The following is a 19,127-nucleotide window of genomic DNA, read 5'->3' as shown; positions in this document are numbered from 1 at the left end:
CCAGGGAGGAAGCTGCTGTTCGGCAGTGATTTTCTGGGTGCTCCCTAGGCGCTGATGCCGCCGCGGGATGAAAGCCGCAGCTGAGATGGAGCCGCAGATGCATTTTAAGCAGCCGACGCGGCCGGGACAGGGCAGGGTTGGGGAGGCGGAAAAAAAAAAATCCCCCACGGGGGGGCTGCAGGGGGCAGGTGGAGGAGGCGGCTCCGAAGCCCGGGGAGGGGGCTTCACTGCCGGCGCCCCCCGCGCCAAAGCTTTTCAATTGGGGAGGGAGGGGGGGGATTTTTTGCTTTGTTTTTTTGTTGTTTTGCAATTTTCAGAGGGCAAGGGGGGCCGCGGTGCCCCCCTCCCCGGCCACGCCGGGCGTTCCCCCGCCGGGTTTCGGGTGCCCGCAGCGCGATGCCGCTGCGTTCTCAGGCGGCGGCAGCAGCAGCAGCAGCAGCAGCCTTAGGCGAGCAAGAAAGCACACGGCCTTTCGGTTTGTTTGTTTGTTTGTTTTGAGTTATCAATTTAATAACAGCATTTTTTTTTTTTTTCCCTAAAATAGAGGCGTATTTTCCCCGCGTTGCAGCTAACGTGCTTCCAGTGCTTTCCGAGGCTGCAGCCGAGAAGCCGCTGTGCGCGTCGAGCGTCAGTAGTCGGGCCGGGAGCAGGGGCCGGCGGAAGGCGTCACTGCATGCAGGCGTAGCGCCAGTCTGCCAGGGCCACGCGCGTTTCCTTGACGGCCTGCGGAGACGTCCAGCGCAGGACGTAGTGCGGGCCACCGGGTTTGTCGTTGGTCCCTGCGTCGGGAAAGGAAATTTCGACAGCGGCCGCGGCTGGGCGCCGGGGCCCGAGGCAGCGCGCCGAGGGCCGGCACGCGCCGGGGTTTTTGCTCTCACCCGAGATGCGGGAGCCGCCGAAGGGCTGCTGGGCCACAACAGCGCCCGTCGACTTATCGTTGATGTAGAAGTTGCCAGCGGCGTTTCGCAGGCGCTTCCTCGCTTCCTGGATGGCGCTCCTAGGAGGAAGGGGAAGGAGCGGGGCAGCAACGGTTGTGCAAAACCCGTGTCGCCCTCCAAGCGCACCCCGCGGAGCAGATGCCAGTGGGGCATGCACTGCAACGGGGTGCTCGTACCCAGGGCTTGACTTCAATCAACCACTGCAATTCTTATTTTTTTTTGTTTAGTTACTCTTCCTCATTGCTATGAAACACGGTTAGCGGTAACACGGCCAAACGAAAGCCGAATAACTGAGTTTAAAAGGTCGTCAAACACAACAGCTTTTCTTCCTCCTAAGCAATATTTTTTTTTTAAGTAACTAACTAAAGCGCATCAAGCGTTTCTGCTTCACATTTGACCAAAGTTTCTCACCAGCTTAAAAAAAAAAAAAAAAAAAGAAAAAGGCAAAACCAACTCGGGAGTTGACACTAGCAATACGGCCCAGCTCCTCCTGGCTTAATAATAAAATAACGAAAATAAATCTTCCTCGTAGAAAGAGCTAGTGCTCCCTTAGTCCCTTCCCCTCTCGGGGGGAAAAAAAAATCTCACAAAGGGGCTGCAGAAACGCCATTTCGGTGAGAACCCACCCGCGGCGCGCAGTTGTGAGCGGCCGGGTGTCTGCACGGCGGGAGGAGGAGGAGGAGGAGGAGGAGGAGGAGGAGGAGGAGGAGGAGGAGGAGCAGGAGCCCCGGCAGGCTGCAGGCGGCCGCCCCGGCTCCCTGGCATCGCGTCCAGGCTGCGCCGGTGCCGATTTTGGCACTCACTTCTGCCGGGCGAAGACCGCCCCCGTGAGGCCGTAGGGCGTCGTGGTGTCCACCAGCTCCAAGACGTCCTCGTACCGCTTCTCCGGGTAGACGTACACGGCGAGGACGGGGCCGAAGATCTCCTGCAGAGCAGAAGGGGAGCGTTCAGACGTCCGGGGAGACCCTCCTCGCGCAGCTCCCGGCCCCCGGCGTAAGCGGCGGGCGCTCGAGCGCTGAACTCGCTAAAGCCGCGACGAAGAGGGAGGAGGAACATCCCTGCACCAACTTGCCGCGCAGGGCCAGTCACCTCACTGCAACGCAGCCGCAGCGCCCGGCAGACCTCTCCAGGTGGGGATCTGCAGCCTGCTCTGCCCTTTCGCTGCCGTTTTTCCCCCTGCCCGGGCTCCCGACAAGCTGCTCTCACCTCTCTCATGATAGGATCCTTTGGGTCTTTGCTCTCCACAATGCACGGCTCGACGAAATACCCGACGGCGTCGTCGCAGCCGCCTCCTGCCAGGATGGTGAGATTGGAGGACGTCTTGGCATGCTCGATCCATTTCTTGATACGTGCAAAAGACTGAAAAAAGAAGATTAACAAAACCCTGTGAGTTTCGGGGTCTAAAAGGAGGTGTGTGTATCCTGGAAGTGGGGCTGGGCGCGCGCACAAGGGCTACGCTCCTCTTGGCTCTCTCCCAGCTCACGAGGGCTGGGAGCTGCAAGCACAATCCCAGACGCTCTGAACCTTACATCTAAGGTAATTTCTCGGCGAAGAAAGGCACTTTTCAGCTCCGGGTTTGAAACTGGTTTAAGAGGGGTAGTAGCTGTGGTACGGACGGCAGGCCAGGGAGGAGAAGAGGACTGTGGCGTCCCGGCGGTCTCCCCCACGGTTACTCTGCTCTTAGCCCTCCTCCTGCTGCGGGGGGCCGGGAGCCAGAGATGCAGCCCCGGACACGCCGAACCTTACGCCTGAGATAGCTCCTCACCAAAAAAAAGTACTTTGCAAGAAGGGCGGTGGCAAAGGGCTGCAGCACTTGGCGAAGGAGAGAGCGAGCTCCCACCTCCCTATCGCTGACTCTCACACCTCACCCAAGGCTGAAGTAAAACCCTTTAACCACCAGCGTAGAGCGTGGGGTTGCGGCTCCCGGGCGCCAGTAAAAACAGGACGCTTGAGCTTACCTTGTCGTCAATCACCGCGGAGAAAAACGTCCCGAAGTCCTGGGCAGGCTGCGAGAGGCAAGAAAGGAGAACACGTAAGGGCCGCGCTGGGCCAGAAAGGGAACGCTAGAAGAGGGAGTTGAAACTCCCAGAATGACCCTTTTCCCCCCCGGAAGACACCGCTCCGGGAGGGAGCGAGCTACCCCTTTTCAATTAGTCTGCAGCATTCAGCGACTTGCACAATCCTTCCTGCGGACGCTGGCTACAAGTTAATTTCTAATCACTAAAAAAAGATTTGGGGGGGGGGGGGGAGGACGACAGAGGGGTGGTGGTGGGGAGAAGCAGTGGATAAAAAGCTCGGTTCAATAGGAATTAGTAGCCAGTTACCGCAGTCTCTAATCCCATCAACCACCCGCTGAGCCGCAAAGCCCTTCAGCAGCCCAGCAGCTCTGCTCACGTCTCCCACTTTGATCTTCCTGTGCTCCTCCAGCAGCTTCTCTTTGATCTGGGGCCACAGCGAGTCCGGGGCGTAGAGGCGGGAGCAAGCGGAGCATTTCTGGCCGCCGTACTCGAAGGCCGAGCGCAGGGTCCCGTTCACCACGCTGGACACGTCGGCCGAGCTGTGCACCAGGTGGAAGTTCTTGCCGCCGCACTCTGGGCTCCGAGAGGGGCAGGAAAAGGAAGCGGCGGGTGAGGAGCTGTCCCGGCTGGGCAACCCCCCCAGAGCACAGGCGAGGGCCAGTGCCAAACTCCCTGAATCACCCAGGGCTCGGCATTAGCCATTCTTGCGCACCCAAATTACCTCCACCCTAATTACCTCCAGCCAGACGGGGGAAATTGCGGTACCGGTCCAGGTTTTCAGACACCTGCTTCCAGAGGCGCTTGAAAGTCCTGAAAGAGAAGAGAGGAGCATGGTCCGAAAGCTCTTGCATTCGCACGCCAGGGGAACGTGGAAAAGGCAGGTCCTCCAGGTCTTGGCCCTGCTGAAGAGGAGCCTGCACCAAACCCACAGGTCCCGTCCCGGAGGAAGGGGCACCCTGCAAGCAGGAGAGAGAGGAGATGCCAGCTGAGAACGAGGTGCTAGAGAGCAAAGCAACGGGCGCTACAGAACAACCCGGGATTTTCAAGCATAAGAAACAGCCAAAGTGTCACAGGGAGGAATAAAGAAGAAAGTGTCCAGCAGAAGTTTCCTGTTCTTCTCTTTGCTGCCCCCTCCCCCCTTTTTTTTTTTTTTTTTGATTCTTACTGTGACAAACCCCTTGGCTGCAAAACAATAAAAATGCTAATAAACTCCCACCAGGAGGCACAGCCACTAATACTAATTTATGAGCTTCCCACCTTTAAAGCATGATGCTCATCAGACCATGTCATTTGCCAGTTGAGCTGGGCCCCTGGGTTTAATAGCCTGTCGCCCTTGGGAGCGACGCGGCGCTCCGCTCCGCTCCGGGGCGGGCTGCCGGCGCCCTCGGAGTCGCTAACGCGCCCTGAAGCGCTGGCGGAGCGCGGGGAGTTTGCAAATCTACCTGGAGGAAAGGAGGCACGTGCTCGACATGCCCATTTCGCAGCACCCAGGCGCCTTCAGGCAGCAAAGCCGCAGTCCCTTAACGCCTGCCGGCAGGAAGAGGGGGGAATAAACGGTGCTCCGCTTTCCCCCGGCATCGCTCAGCAAGCTCTGGGCAGGTCGCTAAGCCACGTTACAGCGCCTGCGGGAGACGGGTCGGCGCCTCCTCCACGGCCCCTTTCCCAGGCAAGGTTTAGCTATTCCGGGCTTGCAGTTTAGCGGCAGAAACATCTTGCTGTTAAACACGTTCCCCGGAGCGAGACGACCCAGTTAAGGCACCCTTGGCCTTCGATGCAAAGCCAGCCCTACCTTAGCAGCCCCGAGGGCGCAGGGTAGGTGGCTGCCTGCTGCCCTGCTCCACGGTGCCAGGACGGGCGTTAGGAGCAGCACCCAGCCCGGAGGGGCGCACCTGCCCTCGCCCCACTTACGGCACGCTGCCCGTGAAGTTGAGGCCGCAGAAGTGCTCGGAGCCGGTGACGGCGTCCCCAAAGGCGGGCCCGTCAGCCGGCACGAACTGAACCACGTCGGGAGGCAGCCCGGCCTCGAGGAGCACCCGGTACACGGCGTAGCTGGACAGCACGGCCCCGTCGCTGGGCTTCCACAGCACCACGTTGCCCTGGGGCAGAGGAGAGAGTCAGCGCAGCAAGAAACCCGCCCCGGGCTTCGCTCCTACCAAGCGGCGCTCGGGCGCTTCGGCAGAAGCCCGGCCCGCGGACGGGATCAGAGCGACGATCAGAGCGGAGCCGGCGGTACGCGCACCCGGCGGCCGAGGCTCCGCTTTGCAGCCGGCTGTCTCCCGCCCCGCGCGCCGAGCCCCGCCGGCCCGGCCAGCCCCTTCCGCGCCGTGCTTGACACCTCGGGCGACGGCGGGGCCCAGCGGCTAAGAAACCTGCTCGCGCTATCGGAAACCCGGCTCCCCGCACCGCAGCGGCCTTAATCCTATTGATCGCTCCAGCCGTGCAACGTCCCCTCTAGCGACTAAAGCACCCAGCGCTAGGGCACTGATTAACAGGCACCGCTTAATAAATTACCGGGCTCTCCCTCCTTCAATCCCAGGTGCCACAGGCTGGGGAGCTTTCCGCCCGCATCCGCTCCCCGTCACCCCCCAGAGAGACTTCCCAGCTCCCGGTCCCGCCTGAGCTTCCCCCTCTGCCTTCGTTCCTTTAAACGGCAATCACTGCAAATCAAAAGCTCGGGGCTTTCCCTTATCCCAGCCTCTTCCGTCTCCGGCACGGGACGCTACCGCTGCACTGTCTCCGACACCGGGATTCAATCTGAGGTCCTAATTAGTAAAGAGCTTGGGAAAAGTCTTGGGGTTTTTTCCCCCCCCCACCCCGTTGCGGGCCCAAACCCAGCGTCGGTTACTGCGCGGTCTCTCCCCCGAGCTCACCGTGCAGAGGCAGGCGACCGGCACGCTCCGGCCGCACGAGGCCCCGCCGGGCCGCGGCCAGAAACGCCATCCACCGCCGGCCCGGCGGCCGCCAGGCTGGCGCGGGTCCCTGCCGGATGCCCGGGGGCTCCTCCGTCGCTGGCTGCGCTGCTGCCCCTCGCTGCCCCCACCTCCGTCAAGGAGGACCCAACACCGCTGTCTCCCTCACCTCCTCCCGCTCCCGCAGCGCCTCGACCCTCTCCCGAGCTGGAACGCAGCCGCACGGCGGAAACGTGCCTCGCGGTCGCCACGCAGCAACCGGAGCGTACGTTGCTCCTGAGACCCGGAGTCAGGACCCGCGTTCGGGGGCGAAACCTCTAGCGCTGCGCTTGGGGGGCAGACCCTTGGGGGGCACCCGCAGCTTCCCCCCTGCCCCAAGGCGCGAACGGCGTCGCAGACCCGGGGCGGCCTAACCGGCTCCTCGCGGAGCCCAGGCCAGGCAGACGGCGGCCTCGGAGGCACCGGGCCCCTCTGCCGGCCCCAGGCCCCCCGGCAGCCCCCAGACCGGCCTCGCCAACCGCGGCTCTCCTTCAGGGCCTGGCCGAAGCAGACACCCGCCGCGCCGCTCACCATCAAAGCCGGAGCCCCTGCCAGGTTCCCGCCGATCGCTGTGAAGTTGAAGGGAGAGACGGCTGCCACGAAACCCTGCGGGCCGAGAAAGGGAGCGGTGACGCGGCGTGGTGCGGCGGGAGCACGGCGCGGGCGCTGGCCTCGGCGCGGGAACCCCCCGGCGTGGGAACCCCCCGGCCCCGGGGCTAACCCCGGTGCGGGAACCCCCCGGCGCGGGAACCCTCCGGCAGCGCGGGAACCCTCCGGCGTGGGAACCCCCTGGCAGCGCGGGAACCCCCCGGCGCGGGAACCCTCCGGCCGCGCGGGAACCCTCCGGCGCGGGAACCCTCCGGCCGCGCGGGAACCCCCCGGCGTGGGAACCCCCCGGCAGCGCGGGAACCCTCCGGCGCGGGAACCCCCCGGCCGCGCGGGAACCCCCCGGCAGCGCGGGAACCCTCCGGCAGCGCGGGAACCCTCCGGCGCGGGAACCCTCCGGCCGCGCGGGAACCCTCCGGCGCGGGAACCCCCCGGCCGCGCAGGAACCCTCCGGCGGCGCGGGAACCCCCCGGCCGCGCAGGAACCCCCCGGCGGCGTGGGAACCCCCCGGCGGCGCGGGAACCCCCCGGCGGCGGCTCACCTCCAGCCCCCGGTAGACCATGCTGTTGGTGCTGTGGTCCACGCTGAGCGGCTGGCTGCTCTCCAGCTCCACTGCGTACTTGGCGTTGAAGCGGAAGAAGTCTATCAGCTCGGCGGCTGCGTCGATCTCCGCCTGGATGACGGTTTTACCCTGGCAGAGAGAACCGAAATGGAGGAGCGGGAGCGGCGCCTCGGTCCAGCAAACTAAACGGCCGCGGGGGGGGGAAACGCAACAGCCCGAGCGGCGCCGCCCGGCGCATCCGGGACCGGCTGGGATCGGCCCGTCTCCCGCACAGCCCCGCTACAGCCGCTTCCAACGTTACAGCCGCTCGCCCCCGGCCGGTTGCCACGTCCCGCTCACCTGCCCGATGATGGTTTTGGCCAGCACTTCTGCTCGCCGCGGGCCGCTCAGCAGGTCGGCCGCCTTGAGGAAGATCTGCGCCCGGTCCTGCACAGGCTTCAGGTCCCATTGCTGCCTGGCCGCCAAGGCAGCGTTAATGGCTTTGTTAATGAGGTCCTGCAGAGCACGAGGGGAAAGGGCTGAGGAACCGGCGACCTCTCCGCCGCTGGGAAAAGTCAGCTCGGGGGAGGAGGCGAGGGGCCACCTACCCGGCGCGCAGAGCCGCAGCAAGCACGCTCCTATCCTAACCCCGAGCTCGCAGCTCCCGAGGATGATTCCTGCCAGGGTCCCTGGCACTTGGAAAGCCAATACCCCCCCGCCGACGCTTTTGAGTACTAATTGTGTTTCGTCCGGACTTCTCAGCGGCAACCTCAAAGCGCTCCTGCCACCGCAGGCCGCGAAGCCCCGCTAGAAGATACGGACGAACTACTAGCGGCTCTCTAAAGCCCGGCGAAGCGCGGCCGCTTCTTTCGTAAAAGCCAGCAGCGTTTCAACCCTGAGCAGCTCCTCCAGGGCAGGGTGCGCGGGTCGGCCTCCCTGCCCCGGCAGCGGCTGCTAGAGGAACCCGCAGTCTAGTTGCCTCATCACCCTCGCTGGCGTCGGGCCAGGGCGCTGCGGTCGCCGGCCCATCCGCAGGACGGACGGCGAGCGAGCTCTCTCCCGCCCAGGGAAATGCAAGCAAGAGCTGGCGGCGAGGTGCGCTCACCTTGTCGGCGTAGCAGAACTTGGCCACCTTGTGCGAATGATTGAACGGCTGAAAAGAGGAGAAAAGCCTGCGTGATTTCCAGCCTAACGCGCCTCCCTCCTGCCCAGCACGCCCCTCCGCTGTCACCGCTCCAGGGAAGAACGGGCTTCCGCCAACCTCACCGACAGCTGGTACCGCACAGCGGCCGTCCACACCTCTTCTCCCCCGACCACGCACGGGACGGCTTCCGTCTTGTCCTTGAGCTCGCCCAGCGCCTAGCGGGGCAACGGCAGCGCGTCAGCAGCCGGGCAGGCACCGCCGCGCCCCCGAGCCGCCCCCCTCCAGAGCGGCCCCAGCGCCGCCCCTGGGCCTGCGGGTCGGAGGGACCGGGCCGGGCCGAGCCCAAGCTCGGCGTCCAGCCGCCGCCAGCGCGCCCCTCCGGCCGGGGCCAAGGCGGTACCTTCTGAAGAGCGGCTCGCTCGGGGCTCCCCGGCTTAAATTCCAGGACGGGCTCGTTGGTCACCTCGACGGTGCAGCGGTGCCGCCACCTCAGCCTAGGACGGGGGGCGAGAGCGACGCTGACGCTACCCGCGGCTTCCTCTGCCCGCTCCGCCGGGGCCTCAGCCCTTCGCACCTCCAAACCGCACGCGCTTCGCCCCTTCGCCCGTCGCCCGCCAGCAAGGGCGGCCGTGCCCGCGCCCCAGCGGGGGCTTCCCGCCGGCAAGACGGGCTGCCAGGGCAGGAGAGGCCCCGCGCCGCTCCCCCTCCGGCCCCGAGGGCGCTGGCGGGCGGCCCGCCGGCCTCGGGGCACAAGCCGGGCTTCAGGCCACGCGTTTTCCACGCCTCGTTTGGCCTCAAATCCCCCGCTCCCGGCAAGGGGCGAGAGGGAAGCCGCGGGGAGCCGGCGCCTTCGCGCTACAAAACGGACAACGCTAGAAAAACGCTAGAAACGATAAGAGCCGGCGGGGGCGGGGAGGTTTGGGCACGCCGGCGCGTGGGGCAGGACGGGGCCCGAGAGCGGGAGGCAGGCAGGGAGCGGCGCACTCACCCGGCGCCGCGCAGCGCCCGCCACATCGCGGCCGCGGTTCCCACGCTCCCGCTTCCCACGGCCCCGCGCGCGCCGCTTCCCACGGCCGCCGCCGCCGCCGCCGCGCGCCGCTTCCCACGGCCCCGCCCCTCCCCGCCGCGGGGCCGTGCCGCGCGCCGCCAATGGGAACCCGCCGCCCGCCGCCGCGCGGGCGGGCGCGCCTAACAGAGAGAAATAAATAAATAAATAAATAAATACATTTGCTTGTTCCGGGGCGCCGGCGGCGCGGGCAAGCGAGGCGGGCGGCTGCGGCCTGCTGGGGCCTGCGAGCTGCGGGCGAGAAAGGCAAAAGCAAGCTGGAGGGGGCAAAGAGGGGTTTTTAAGGGAGTGTAGCGCAGGGCAGCGCTAAACCGGCAGGGAGCTTGTTGACTCCGAGCAGCAGAAGGCAAAGCAGCAGAGCTAGCTGGGGATTTTTTATTTATGTATATATTTTTTTTGCATAGGGTAGCTCCCTTTTTAAAGGCTAGCAGCACCCGCAGGTGTTTGAGCCACCCTTTGGGCTCCTCCTGGCCCAGGAAGGGGCCGGGGTTCGGCCTCCGTGGAGGTCGAGCCTCTCTGTCCCGCGGCGCAGCAGGGCCCCGGGGCCGCGGGAGCCCGCCGCCGAGCGGGGGGCTGAAGGGCCAGCGGCTCCTTCCCGACTGCCCAGCTCCCCGGCGCTCGCAGCACAGAAATTAATACACACAGACAGTAAGCAGGCGTTTGGCATTTATTTTATTTTATTTTTTTCCTTGTAACCAGAGAATGACTGTAACCCGCTTTCACCAACCAGCCCCGATCGCCCCCTTTCCCAGAGAAGCCCGTGCGGTCCGCGCCTCGGCCATCGAACGTTCATACGTGAGGAGTCGGGACCCGAAGGGATGAACCAGGACCGCGGCGCCTCTCCGGGAGCGGGCTCGCGCCCCCAAGGGCGGCCGGGGGAGAACGACGGTATTCGGGGAGCTGGAGACCAGACCTCGGGGCGGGGGGGGGGAAGGGAGAGTTTTTGGCACTAAAAGGAAAATGGAGATAGTCCGCTGGACTCGCAGGAGTTGGACCGCTTCTGGCTCTCGCCGCGCGTTTCTCGGCGCCCCTTCGACAACGGGTTCGCTCTCTGAAGTCTCTCATAGCCTCGCATCCGCTGCCAGGAAGCGCACGGAGCGCTCGGTCCGCTTTTCAACGCTAAGGGCGGACTTCCAAACGGAGGAGAGCGATTTGAACGGGACCTCGGAGCAAGGGACGGCAGCCGCGCTCCTGGAGCGAGCTTAGGAACTGGTTCACCCTTGGACCTTTCCTTACCAGAGATCAAAGAGCAGTATCAGTTAAGTCTTTTTCTTTAAAAGAAGCTAATATACAGAATATAAAGCACAATATTTACAACAGTACGGTAAACAGTTTCATTTCCACACTGATCAGTAGTCTGTTTTCATGTGTATAAAACAAATTCTTACATGACCTAAGAGAAACGGACAGGAAGTGACGTGGCATGGGAAAAGATGAATCAATATCCTCCATTTAAACACTTTAAATAATAAATAATCATTTTTGGCAGAACTGAGCTACATACACTTTAGCCACAGGTAACGTGTTCCAAGGACTAAACTGCGTGTTTCTTCTGGTGAAACCACATTATACGGGAAGTGTGTCTAGTGACCAAGCTTTTAATCATCCTAAACCCTTTGTAATAAAAACAAACTTTTAGGACTTTTAGATTAAATCTACGCAGGGATTGTCAGTTCAGGCAGCCAACAAACCACGCAAACTGGGTTTGTAGCACAGCGGCACTGGAGTGTTCTGCCATGGAAATGACACAGACTATCAGCTTCAAAGCCCTCAGCAAAGCACCCCAGGTTCTTCCTTAAGCATTACCGTCCTCGTTTCCTCCACCCACTGACCTATCCAGGCTTAAAAGCACCACCTCGCTTACTAAGGTGCTTCAGCATCGCAGTGCCTCCAATTAGGCAGGAGGGAATCTTGACTCCAAGCAGCATCATCTAATATCCGTTCCTTCGATACAGTTTTTGCTTCTCCAAAAGCAGCTGCTTGAAAGGCTTCTGCAAGGGCAGAAGGGTCTCACGACGCTGAACTACACACAAAAACAGACAAAGAGAGGCATGTGTTTCTTCACCACTCTGCCAGAGGCTTGTGTTCAAGCCTTCAGCGTTCCCCTCTCTCGCTCTCTGCAGAAACAGGTTGGCAAGGAGTTGAATTTACACTTTGGCAGGCAGTATTTCTAGTTCACCTTTAAAACCAGCATTTTTAATGCAAGGATGCTCTGCATTGCCTCGACCGGCGATTTCTGTTCTCATTTAAAACTCAAACTGCTAGACGTTCCATTTTAATAAAAGCTTAAAAGCAAGCACTAACCCTGAAGGAAAACATTTTAAAATCTGTGCGTTCCCCTCCAACCCGAGTCCTGGACCAGCGCAAGAGAATCAAAAACCAGAAGTCCCGAAGCAAAACGTTGAAAATCCTCATCAGGGTATTACACCGTGGAACACAGTATGGGAAAAGTCTGGTCCATCGCGTTAGCCGACCAGAGTTAAACAGCGATCTCGCATTCAGCACGTTGCCATTTCTTAATTTTGTTGCAGTAAGTCTCACGTTAAACGTTCGACTCTAAAATGAAGCACTCGCAAACACCGAAACACAGTCAAAGGCTTCCCACTATTGCAGGTCTCTTCATTACTCGTCCCAGGCACAAACACTCTTCGTCCTTCCAGAGCCAAGGGAAACTTAAGCAGAGCGCTGCTTTGCAGAGACTGCAGCGCTGTGGTACGGCTGTGAGCACCCACCTATCACCGTTGCTTTTACTCGGCCAGTCTTGGACTGGTGACAGAGCTGGCACTTTTGCTGGCAGGAATAGTTATGCCAGAACATCTCCTATCAGAGGGAAACAGCGTTCCATCTATACTTGGGCACAATTCTGCCCTATTATTTTGTTTCATCAAACTACCTCCAATTTACACTAGTTGCAAATGCACTTTTTCGTCCAGGCAGGTAAAGCCCAAGCCTCACGCCAGGGCAGGTTTTGAAACCTGCAGTGAGCAGAGCAGATTGAGGTCCCTACCCACCCTCCAGTGGAAGGCCTGGAAATCCGGGAGAGCAAAAAACCGGGAAACGGCAACAGTTCTGCAGTTACAGAAAAGCTGGCAACCTGCGTTTCGCTCCCCTGCCGCTCCGAGACAGGGATGGGTGAGTGTGTCACAGCCGCGCCTGTTCGACTGCTCCTGTGTTGTTGCGAATTTGGAGTCCCATCAAAGCAGAAGATACTTTACAAGGGAATAATTGTATTTGCTAACAGAATTCTGTTTGCACTTTAAAAACCTCTAAGAAAAATAGAATATATACTGTGGTCTTTATAAATACACATTCAGCTTAGTTCAATTTCATTACACCCCCCTCCCGCAAACTTTTTAAAACAATTTTGATTTTGTGTTGTCTGAACTAATATGATGACTACTAAATCCTTGAAAAATGTTTCTATCTCGTGATTCTTTGGACGGTTTTGAACAACATGCATCCACAAAAGCAACTGCCGTTTGTTTACTGAAAACATTTTGTACAAATCCATTTTAGTAATTTGATCTATTATTACACTGCTAACAAGCAAAAAAATTTGCTTCCTTGAAATCCCCTTTTAAAAAATGAGAAACAATGAGGAGGATTTTCTGATTAGAAGTCTAAAAAAGTGTCAATATGACACCGCATTAAGAATAGAAAACAAAAATAAAGTATTTACAGCTTTACAAAGGAAAAAAAAAAAAAAAGAGGTCATCAAAATCATTTCCAGCATTTTCACAATTTTTTTCTGGCAAGCTTTTGACCTGGTTGCTACAGAGTGGTTAAACGCAAACAGAACAGGACCACTGTCAGTTAAATCAGCAGCATCATCATTTGAGACTAAACTAACCAGAACCTTCCTAGGGAAACTATCAAGGACCAGCCCTCGTGACTACCCAAAGGTTGACCACCAGCTATTAACTCCTATACAGCCTAGATGAAAATAAAACCCCAATCCCGGGTATAAGAACATCTTCTCTCTTCTTAAAACGGATTACATATGGTTATAAGAAACAGACACCAACAACCATGGTAATTTACCATCATACACATCACCATCATACACGTTATTTCTATACTCTTTACTACAGTCCCACGTCCCTTATACTTACGAACAAATGCAACCCCACTACAGATGCGCCTCATAATTATGGCTATGAGAGAAACTGTAGCTTACAGATAACTTGTATTGGCAGCTAAACATCCGCTTCCTCATTTAGCTCACACTGTCAAACTGAGGATATTCTTTCCTACCTCAACATACCAGCTACTAATTTCAGGAACACTCAGCCTCTTCCCTCCTAGGATACCGAGTTTTAAAGAAAATAATAATAATAATAATAATAATAATAATAATAATAAACCCTGCAGCTAAGCTGGACAGCTGTTCAAATTGCTCAGTTTCTCCAGTACCAAAGAGCACTCCATAATTTGAGGACAGCTGAACGACAGCCTCCGAGGAGGCAGACTCACTGTGCAAGTAGTTTGCTTGACAATGCCTCCACCAAAGCCACTAAAGCATTCAGCCACAGACATTCAGCTTTGGCAGACGGTTTCTCAGCCTCGTGAGAAACTACACATTTAGCAGCTGAAGTTCAAACAGGCTTGATAACCTTAAGAATACTTGAAGGAAAACATGCAGTCCCGGTCCCCTCAAAAAAAAAATATCACTACTGATATTTCTTGCCCCTGCCCACCCACCCCCAACTTGCAGCCTTAATGAACGTAACATTTACCACTTTGGCCACATAAAAAAAACATAATAGGAATGAGCACTTTGGAATAAGGTTTCTTTTTCAGAGAAAAGTCATATATGTATATGTGATGGAAACAGGCTTTGAAAAAGCCACTAACTAACAACACAAGAATCAAGAAGTTACTAGCTACTCTATGAATAACTGCACGGAGTATTTCAAACGGCAAGGAAACCCTAAGAACATCCTTGAATCTCCTTTTATGGACGGAAGTCATTGATGGATCACCGTGGATCCGGATGGATCATCGTAGTTCTCTCCGCTCTGAAAAAACCCCTGCGGCGTTCTGCCGGGCCAGGGAGCTGCGCAAGACGGAGAGGCTTCTTCCGCCTAGAAACGCGCGCCGTCTGCTGAAACACTCGGGCTCCTTTAGGAGAGAGCAACACTGATCTGCACCGGCTGCTTGCTTACAAAGCAATCCCTCCGATTTCAGATCAATAGAGAGGAGAGGCTTGGAAACAATACTCGGGAAGCTAAACGGTTGGCCATCTTAGCTCCAGAGAACGCTGAGAAGGTGCTTTAATCTGGTATTTCCCTGGCCAGTCTTAGCACTGCTCCTCCATAACGGTTTCCAAATTTTCTGGCAGGAAAAAGATACATTTGGTATTTACTCAAGTCTCACAAGTGCTAGTTAACTGTACAGTTAACCTTTTAGGCAGTATTAACTGTACTTTCAATCTTGGCCTAAAAAAATAATAAAAGTGTATTGGCTTAGGTTTACAACCCTGTTTTTACCTGGCTGAGGTGCTATAACTCCCATTAATAACCGTAAACAGCATGTTCATGCCAGAGTTTCCTCCATTACCAAGTAACCAGACTTTTGATGCTGCTTTCTCTGGTTTCAGAATACAGAGATTGACAAATAAAGCCTAGCTCTTCTCACTTTCTCACAGAGAAAGCACATGGCTGTTCTTCCCTAAGTCAAGGGCAGCAGTAGTTTGGGATTCATTTTACTACGCCCTAAAAAGGATTACAGTATTTTCCGATTTTCAGCTTTCTGAAGAACAGTGGTCTGGAACTCTCCCAGTGTCATGTCTCAAGCCTACATCTATAGCATGGCATGTCAGTTTATCCTGATGCTTTGACTATCCCACTCTAAACATCATGAAAGCAGCAAAAAAATGTATCATCTCCCAGTCAGCAAAGTAAAATCTGCAAAAACTACAGTAAAAAAAAACAACAACAACAAAAAACCACTGGAAAAAAAACCCTTGAGAACTGAAGGGCTGATTCCCCTCATAATCCAACCACTGGAAACAAAGGCATCGTAACAAGACATTCCTCCTCAAAGGAAGCTCTACAGATAACTAACATGTGCAAATGTGGTTTTAGCTTTCCTTTCCCCAAGAGATAACTGCAGCCCAGCAAGGACCAAACATTCCATATACATAAGGCGAGCTTTTTTTGCATAGTAGTTTATCAGTGATATTCCCACCCCACTGAACCCTCCTTTTGCCACCTGCTTTGCCACCGAGCTGAGACCGGCTTCCTTGGACTCTGGAGCTTAGCAGAAAGCTTGGGCAGATCTCAAAAGCTCCTTCACCCAGAAAGATGGAATGAAGCAATTCCTTTAAATATTGTATAACTGCTTAACCCTAAAAGCTGTCTCTAAACCCACTATTATTTAAGTGTTTACAGTTCAATTTGGAGGCATTATTTTTTTATGCCAGACATTTTTAATCATACCTTAATTGTCCTGGATTCTCTTCTCAATTTGCCAGTGTTCCTTTTGCCAGTCAGTGCAGCATTTCAATAAAACCGTAAGCTTATTGAAATACCCAGAGCCTTTGCAGCACCATTCTCTGCTGCTGCCAGATTTTTTTATAATATTTTTTATAAAAACACCTGCTATTAATATTCCACTGGAGCGCAAAGTGGCTCAGCTTGGGGCAAAGGCACAATTAAAACACCATGTTTTCTTACAGGACTCTGCATTTATGATTTGTATAACAATAGAAATTTACAGCACCAATCCTTGGGTGGGGTGAGGATGCGTGTAGGAATGAGTCCTCAGAAACCCTGTCTGTGCGAGGGCTTAGCAGTCTTTTTTTTCCTCCATCCATGTATTGTTTTTAATCTTTTCTCAAATTTTCCCTTTAACTGGAATGCTCCCATTACGTATCAGCTGACCATGGGTTCCACATCCGCCTCTCTGTCCAACTCGTCCTGAATTTCATCTGTGTTTCCTGAGTCGCTGCTGGCTACAGAGCTGGGAGATGGAGAATTCCTGTAGAGAAATTCAGAGATGGGTTGAGAGAAAAAAACTAAATGCCATTAACAGAGAAGAAAAAAAGAAGTCCGTAAAGAAAAGGTGCTCTCTCACTTCCCAAAACAACTCAGAATATCCCTTATGATTGTGAAGGTTTTGCAGTAAGCGTCAGTAGTAAGCATAAGCATCCCATGCGCTCCCAACCCCACATATGCAATCTGCTATTTAAACAAAAAGGCAGCCCTAGATTTACAGAAGGGGAAAACGGAAACTAAGTCCAGTGCACATGCTAGTTCAACATAACACAGAGCTTCAAATTTATGCTGCACCTTGAAACCTCGAGAAAGCTTTTTGTTGTTTTTTTTAAGCCAGGACAGATAGTGAGGGCAGGTTACAGGAGAAAAATCCCTCTATAGCATACAAATAGATTCTTAATACATGAGAAGAGAAAAGGTGGAGTTCTTTGTAAAAGTCCCTAGTGAAGGGTTTGGAGGGGGTTTTTTTGGTTTTCTTTTGTTTTGGGGGGCAGGGTGTGTGTGTGTGTGTGTTTATTTTAGAGCGGGTCAGGTCCAGATCTATGACATTTTAGACCAAGCCTCTATATCCAAGTTCAAGAAGAGGTGAGCCCACCTACACTGCCAGTCCTATTGGTGATATCCCTGTTTTTAAACAGTTGGTGTTGAACCCTATACACTATTACAAAGTTTCTTTTAAGACTATTACTTGTCCCTGAACAAAGCACGATTACCCAAATAACAAGCCTTTAGGAAAAATGATACTATTGTCTATCAACAGCGTGCCAGGCAACACATGAGCAAAGCGAGTCTTTGAAGCACCCTAGGCAACGTAGTAACCTCATCTTACCTGTCAGCAGAGCCTTTAATAAGTCTACGACAAGTTTCCATTTGTACATCCAGGCCTCTTTTCATACTACACATTTCCATATATTCATGAAGGTGGCGATTCATGTCACTCTTTGCCGTAGCCAATTCCAGCTGTACAAAAGAAGAGAGAGCGATGAACCTCAGGCGACTGCTTGCTGCTTCTCCCAGCCTCGCTCTATTTGACACGCTGCTGGGGAAGCTAAAACTGCCCAGATCCAATCCCAAATGCCCACAACACGCCCTCCAACCTCAGTGTTGCCTGCTGTCATCGTGCTCATCAGCTTGTGAAGAGTGTTTTAGTCAGAGCTCGACACTGTTTTTAAACACCTCTTGAACTTTTTGCTGCTTGCTATCTTGTTCGTCAATATGCAATAATTAATGAAAACATGTTCTAGGCAGAACAAAGAGTTAGAGAAGCTACAGCTGTTCAGCCTGGCAGCCTCTGGGGGTATTTCTTATAAAGCATTTCCCAGTAGATGGTGGGTATATAAGACAACTGGGGAAAAACAATAGGGCATTTTTTATTCTCTGTTCGAAAGGTTCTCTCTTTACCAGTTACAGATTTATGCTTACTCACTAATAGTGCTGTATATAGTCACATTTAGAAAAAAATCCCAAAGGTAAGAAAAAGGACACATATGTATATATACATATATTTACACTTCACTCTGTGTGTGCGTGCGTGCGTGTGTGTATGCACCTGGGCCAGAATAACCTCACAGGTGTTTTCTTCCATTAAAAACAACATGTATTTTGTCATGAATCATTTCCTTACCTCTATTTGTCCTATTGTTTCTTGGTATTCCTTGTCTCTTGTTTTAAAGAAAGACTCTGTTTCATGGATCAAGTTTCCCAGGTTTTCCTCCTGCGGGAGAAAGGAGGACACAGAGTAATTAGTGAGAAATCTTAAAAGGGCCCACACACCACAGAAACAAGTTTATTCAATCTTCTTCCAGGGATTGTTCCGTCTCTCCCACAACAATATAACCATTCAGTATTATCTCCCAGCAGTACGATACCACCACTGTGTTCTCCCCAGTTTCTGGAAGAAAAGGCTACAGACGGCCTAAACTAAGTGCAGGCTCCGTGCCCTAAAGAGGGGTACACAACCAGGAAAACGCAGGATTTATGACGTGAGCAATAGATTATACGCTATTACTCTCAAGTCCTTTCAGTCTCCATTATCTGGCATGTATACTCCACACGCGTTGCTTCTTATTGTGATTCTTCACTTAACTGCTGAATAAGACAAGCTCGCTCAAGCGCACAACTGATGGAAATAGTGCACACAAGATCGAGAACATGTGGCATCATCCAGTGGAAACATCCCGCTTGGCAACAATTCCTCTATCATCATTCCTTTGTATCCACAGTGCATAATTTGAGTCTGGGCTACGAAAGTCAAACATATAGCACTATTTCACGCTGTCAGAGGGACTAAATCAACTGTTTTCTAGTTTAACAACGTCACTACTCTTTCATGTTATTACCTACCCTACTTTTTCAGAAAAAATTTCATTTTAACATTTCAGAAAAAAACGTTATCGTCCATTTGATGCTACTACACTGACGAACATTAATTATGTCACCATCCTCTGGCCACATCTGTAGCAGCTTTATCAGGATCCTACCTGGGATCAACGTCAGGCTAACCAGTCTATAGTAACAAGAATCATTCCACTTATCCTTTTATATGCAGAAGAGCTTTAAAGGAGGAAGGTCATAAAAGAAGGTGGCTAGGGCACTTGCATAAGAACTTGAAAGGAATAAAGCCCAGTGGAAAAGGAAGACTCAGGCATGTAAAGCACTGCGTTAAAAACCAGGCACAGACTGAGCGGTCTTTATTCTGAATCTCCATCTACAAGACAAATCTACCCTTTCCTTGTATAATTTTCATTTAGAAGGATTTAAGCTTCTTAAAACCTTTAGAGTTTTTGCATGGAAGGTCTGAGTTCTGCAATATTCCTCTGATAGCTGTGCTTATACATGCACACATGGGTATATGCAAATAAATCTGTC

At 54.5% G+C, this 19,127-nt stretch overlaps 2 protein-coding genes across 2 annotated transcripts in view; both read right to left on the bottom strand.

Moving 5' to 3' along the window:
* Nucleotides 1–496: 496 nt before the first annotated feature.
* Nucleotides 497–9,306, bottom strand: ALDH4A1 (aldehyde dehydrogenase 4 family member A1). The gene is made up of 15 exons (XM_068915810.1): nucleotides 9,184–9,306; nucleotides 8,596–8,689; nucleotides 8,318–8,410; nucleotides 8,157–8,204; nucleotides 7,412–7,567; nucleotides 7,052–7,201; nucleotides 6,436–6,510; nucleotides 4,865–5,052; nucleotides 3,693–3,766; nucleotides 3,333–3,529; nucleotides 2,897–2,944; nucleotides 2,145–2,297; nucleotides 1,742–1,863; nucleotides 879–997; nucleotides 497–779 (listed from the first exon to the last, which is right to left on the bottom strand). Exons 1-15 carry the CDS (start codon nucleotides 9,207–9,209, stop codon nucleotides 667–669), a joined length of 1,656 nt encoding a protein of 551 aa, XP_068771911.1. The 5' UTR covers nucleotides 9,210–9,306; the 3' UTR covers nucleotides 497–666.
* Nucleotides 9,307–15,679: 6,373 nt separating this feature from the next.
* Nucleotides 15,680–19,127, bottom strand: part of IFFO2 (intermediate filament family orphan 2) — a 36,168-nt gene continuing 32,720 nt past the window's right edge. The window contains exons 7-9 of the mRNA XM_068915758.1: nucleotides 17,884–17,973; nucleotides 17,089–17,219; nucleotides 15,680–16,242 (exon numbers count right to left, since the gene is read on the bottom strand). Coding sequence (XP_068771859.1) covers nucleotides 16,137–16,242; nucleotides 17,089–17,219; nucleotides 17,884–17,973 — 327 coding nt within the window. The 3' untranslated portion in view covers nucleotides 15,680–16,136. The remainder of the gene's footprint in view (nucleotides 16,243–17,088; nucleotides 17,220–17,883; nucleotides 17,974–19,127) is intronic.

This window comes from Struthio camelus, chromosome 21 (genome assembly GCF_040807025.1).
Source record: "Struthio camelus isolate bStrCam1 chromosome 21, bStrCam1.hap1, whole genome shotgun sequence".
Classification (NCBI taxonomy): Eukaryota; Metazoa; Chordata; class Aves; order Struthioniformes; family Struthionidae; genus Struthio; species Struthio camelus.
The sequence above is the reverse complement of the archived record's forward strand: the minus strand, read 5'-3'. Positions and strand labels throughout refer to the sequence as shown.

Excerpts from the sequence above, each read along its gene's own strand:
- ALDH4A1 (XM_068915810.1), bottom strand. The coding sequence starts at position 9,209 with ATGTGGCGGGCGCTGCGCGGCGCCGG. Across the intron at positions 8,205-8,317 it reads CTGTGCGGTACCAGCTGTCG|CCGTTCAATCATTCGCACAA; the intron begins GTGAGGTTGGCG and ends TCCTCTTTTCAG. Across the intron at positions 5,053-6,435 it reads CAGGGGCTCCGGCTTTGATG|GGCAACGTGGTGCTGTGGAA; the intron begins GTGAGCGGCGCG and ends CCTCTGCCCCAG.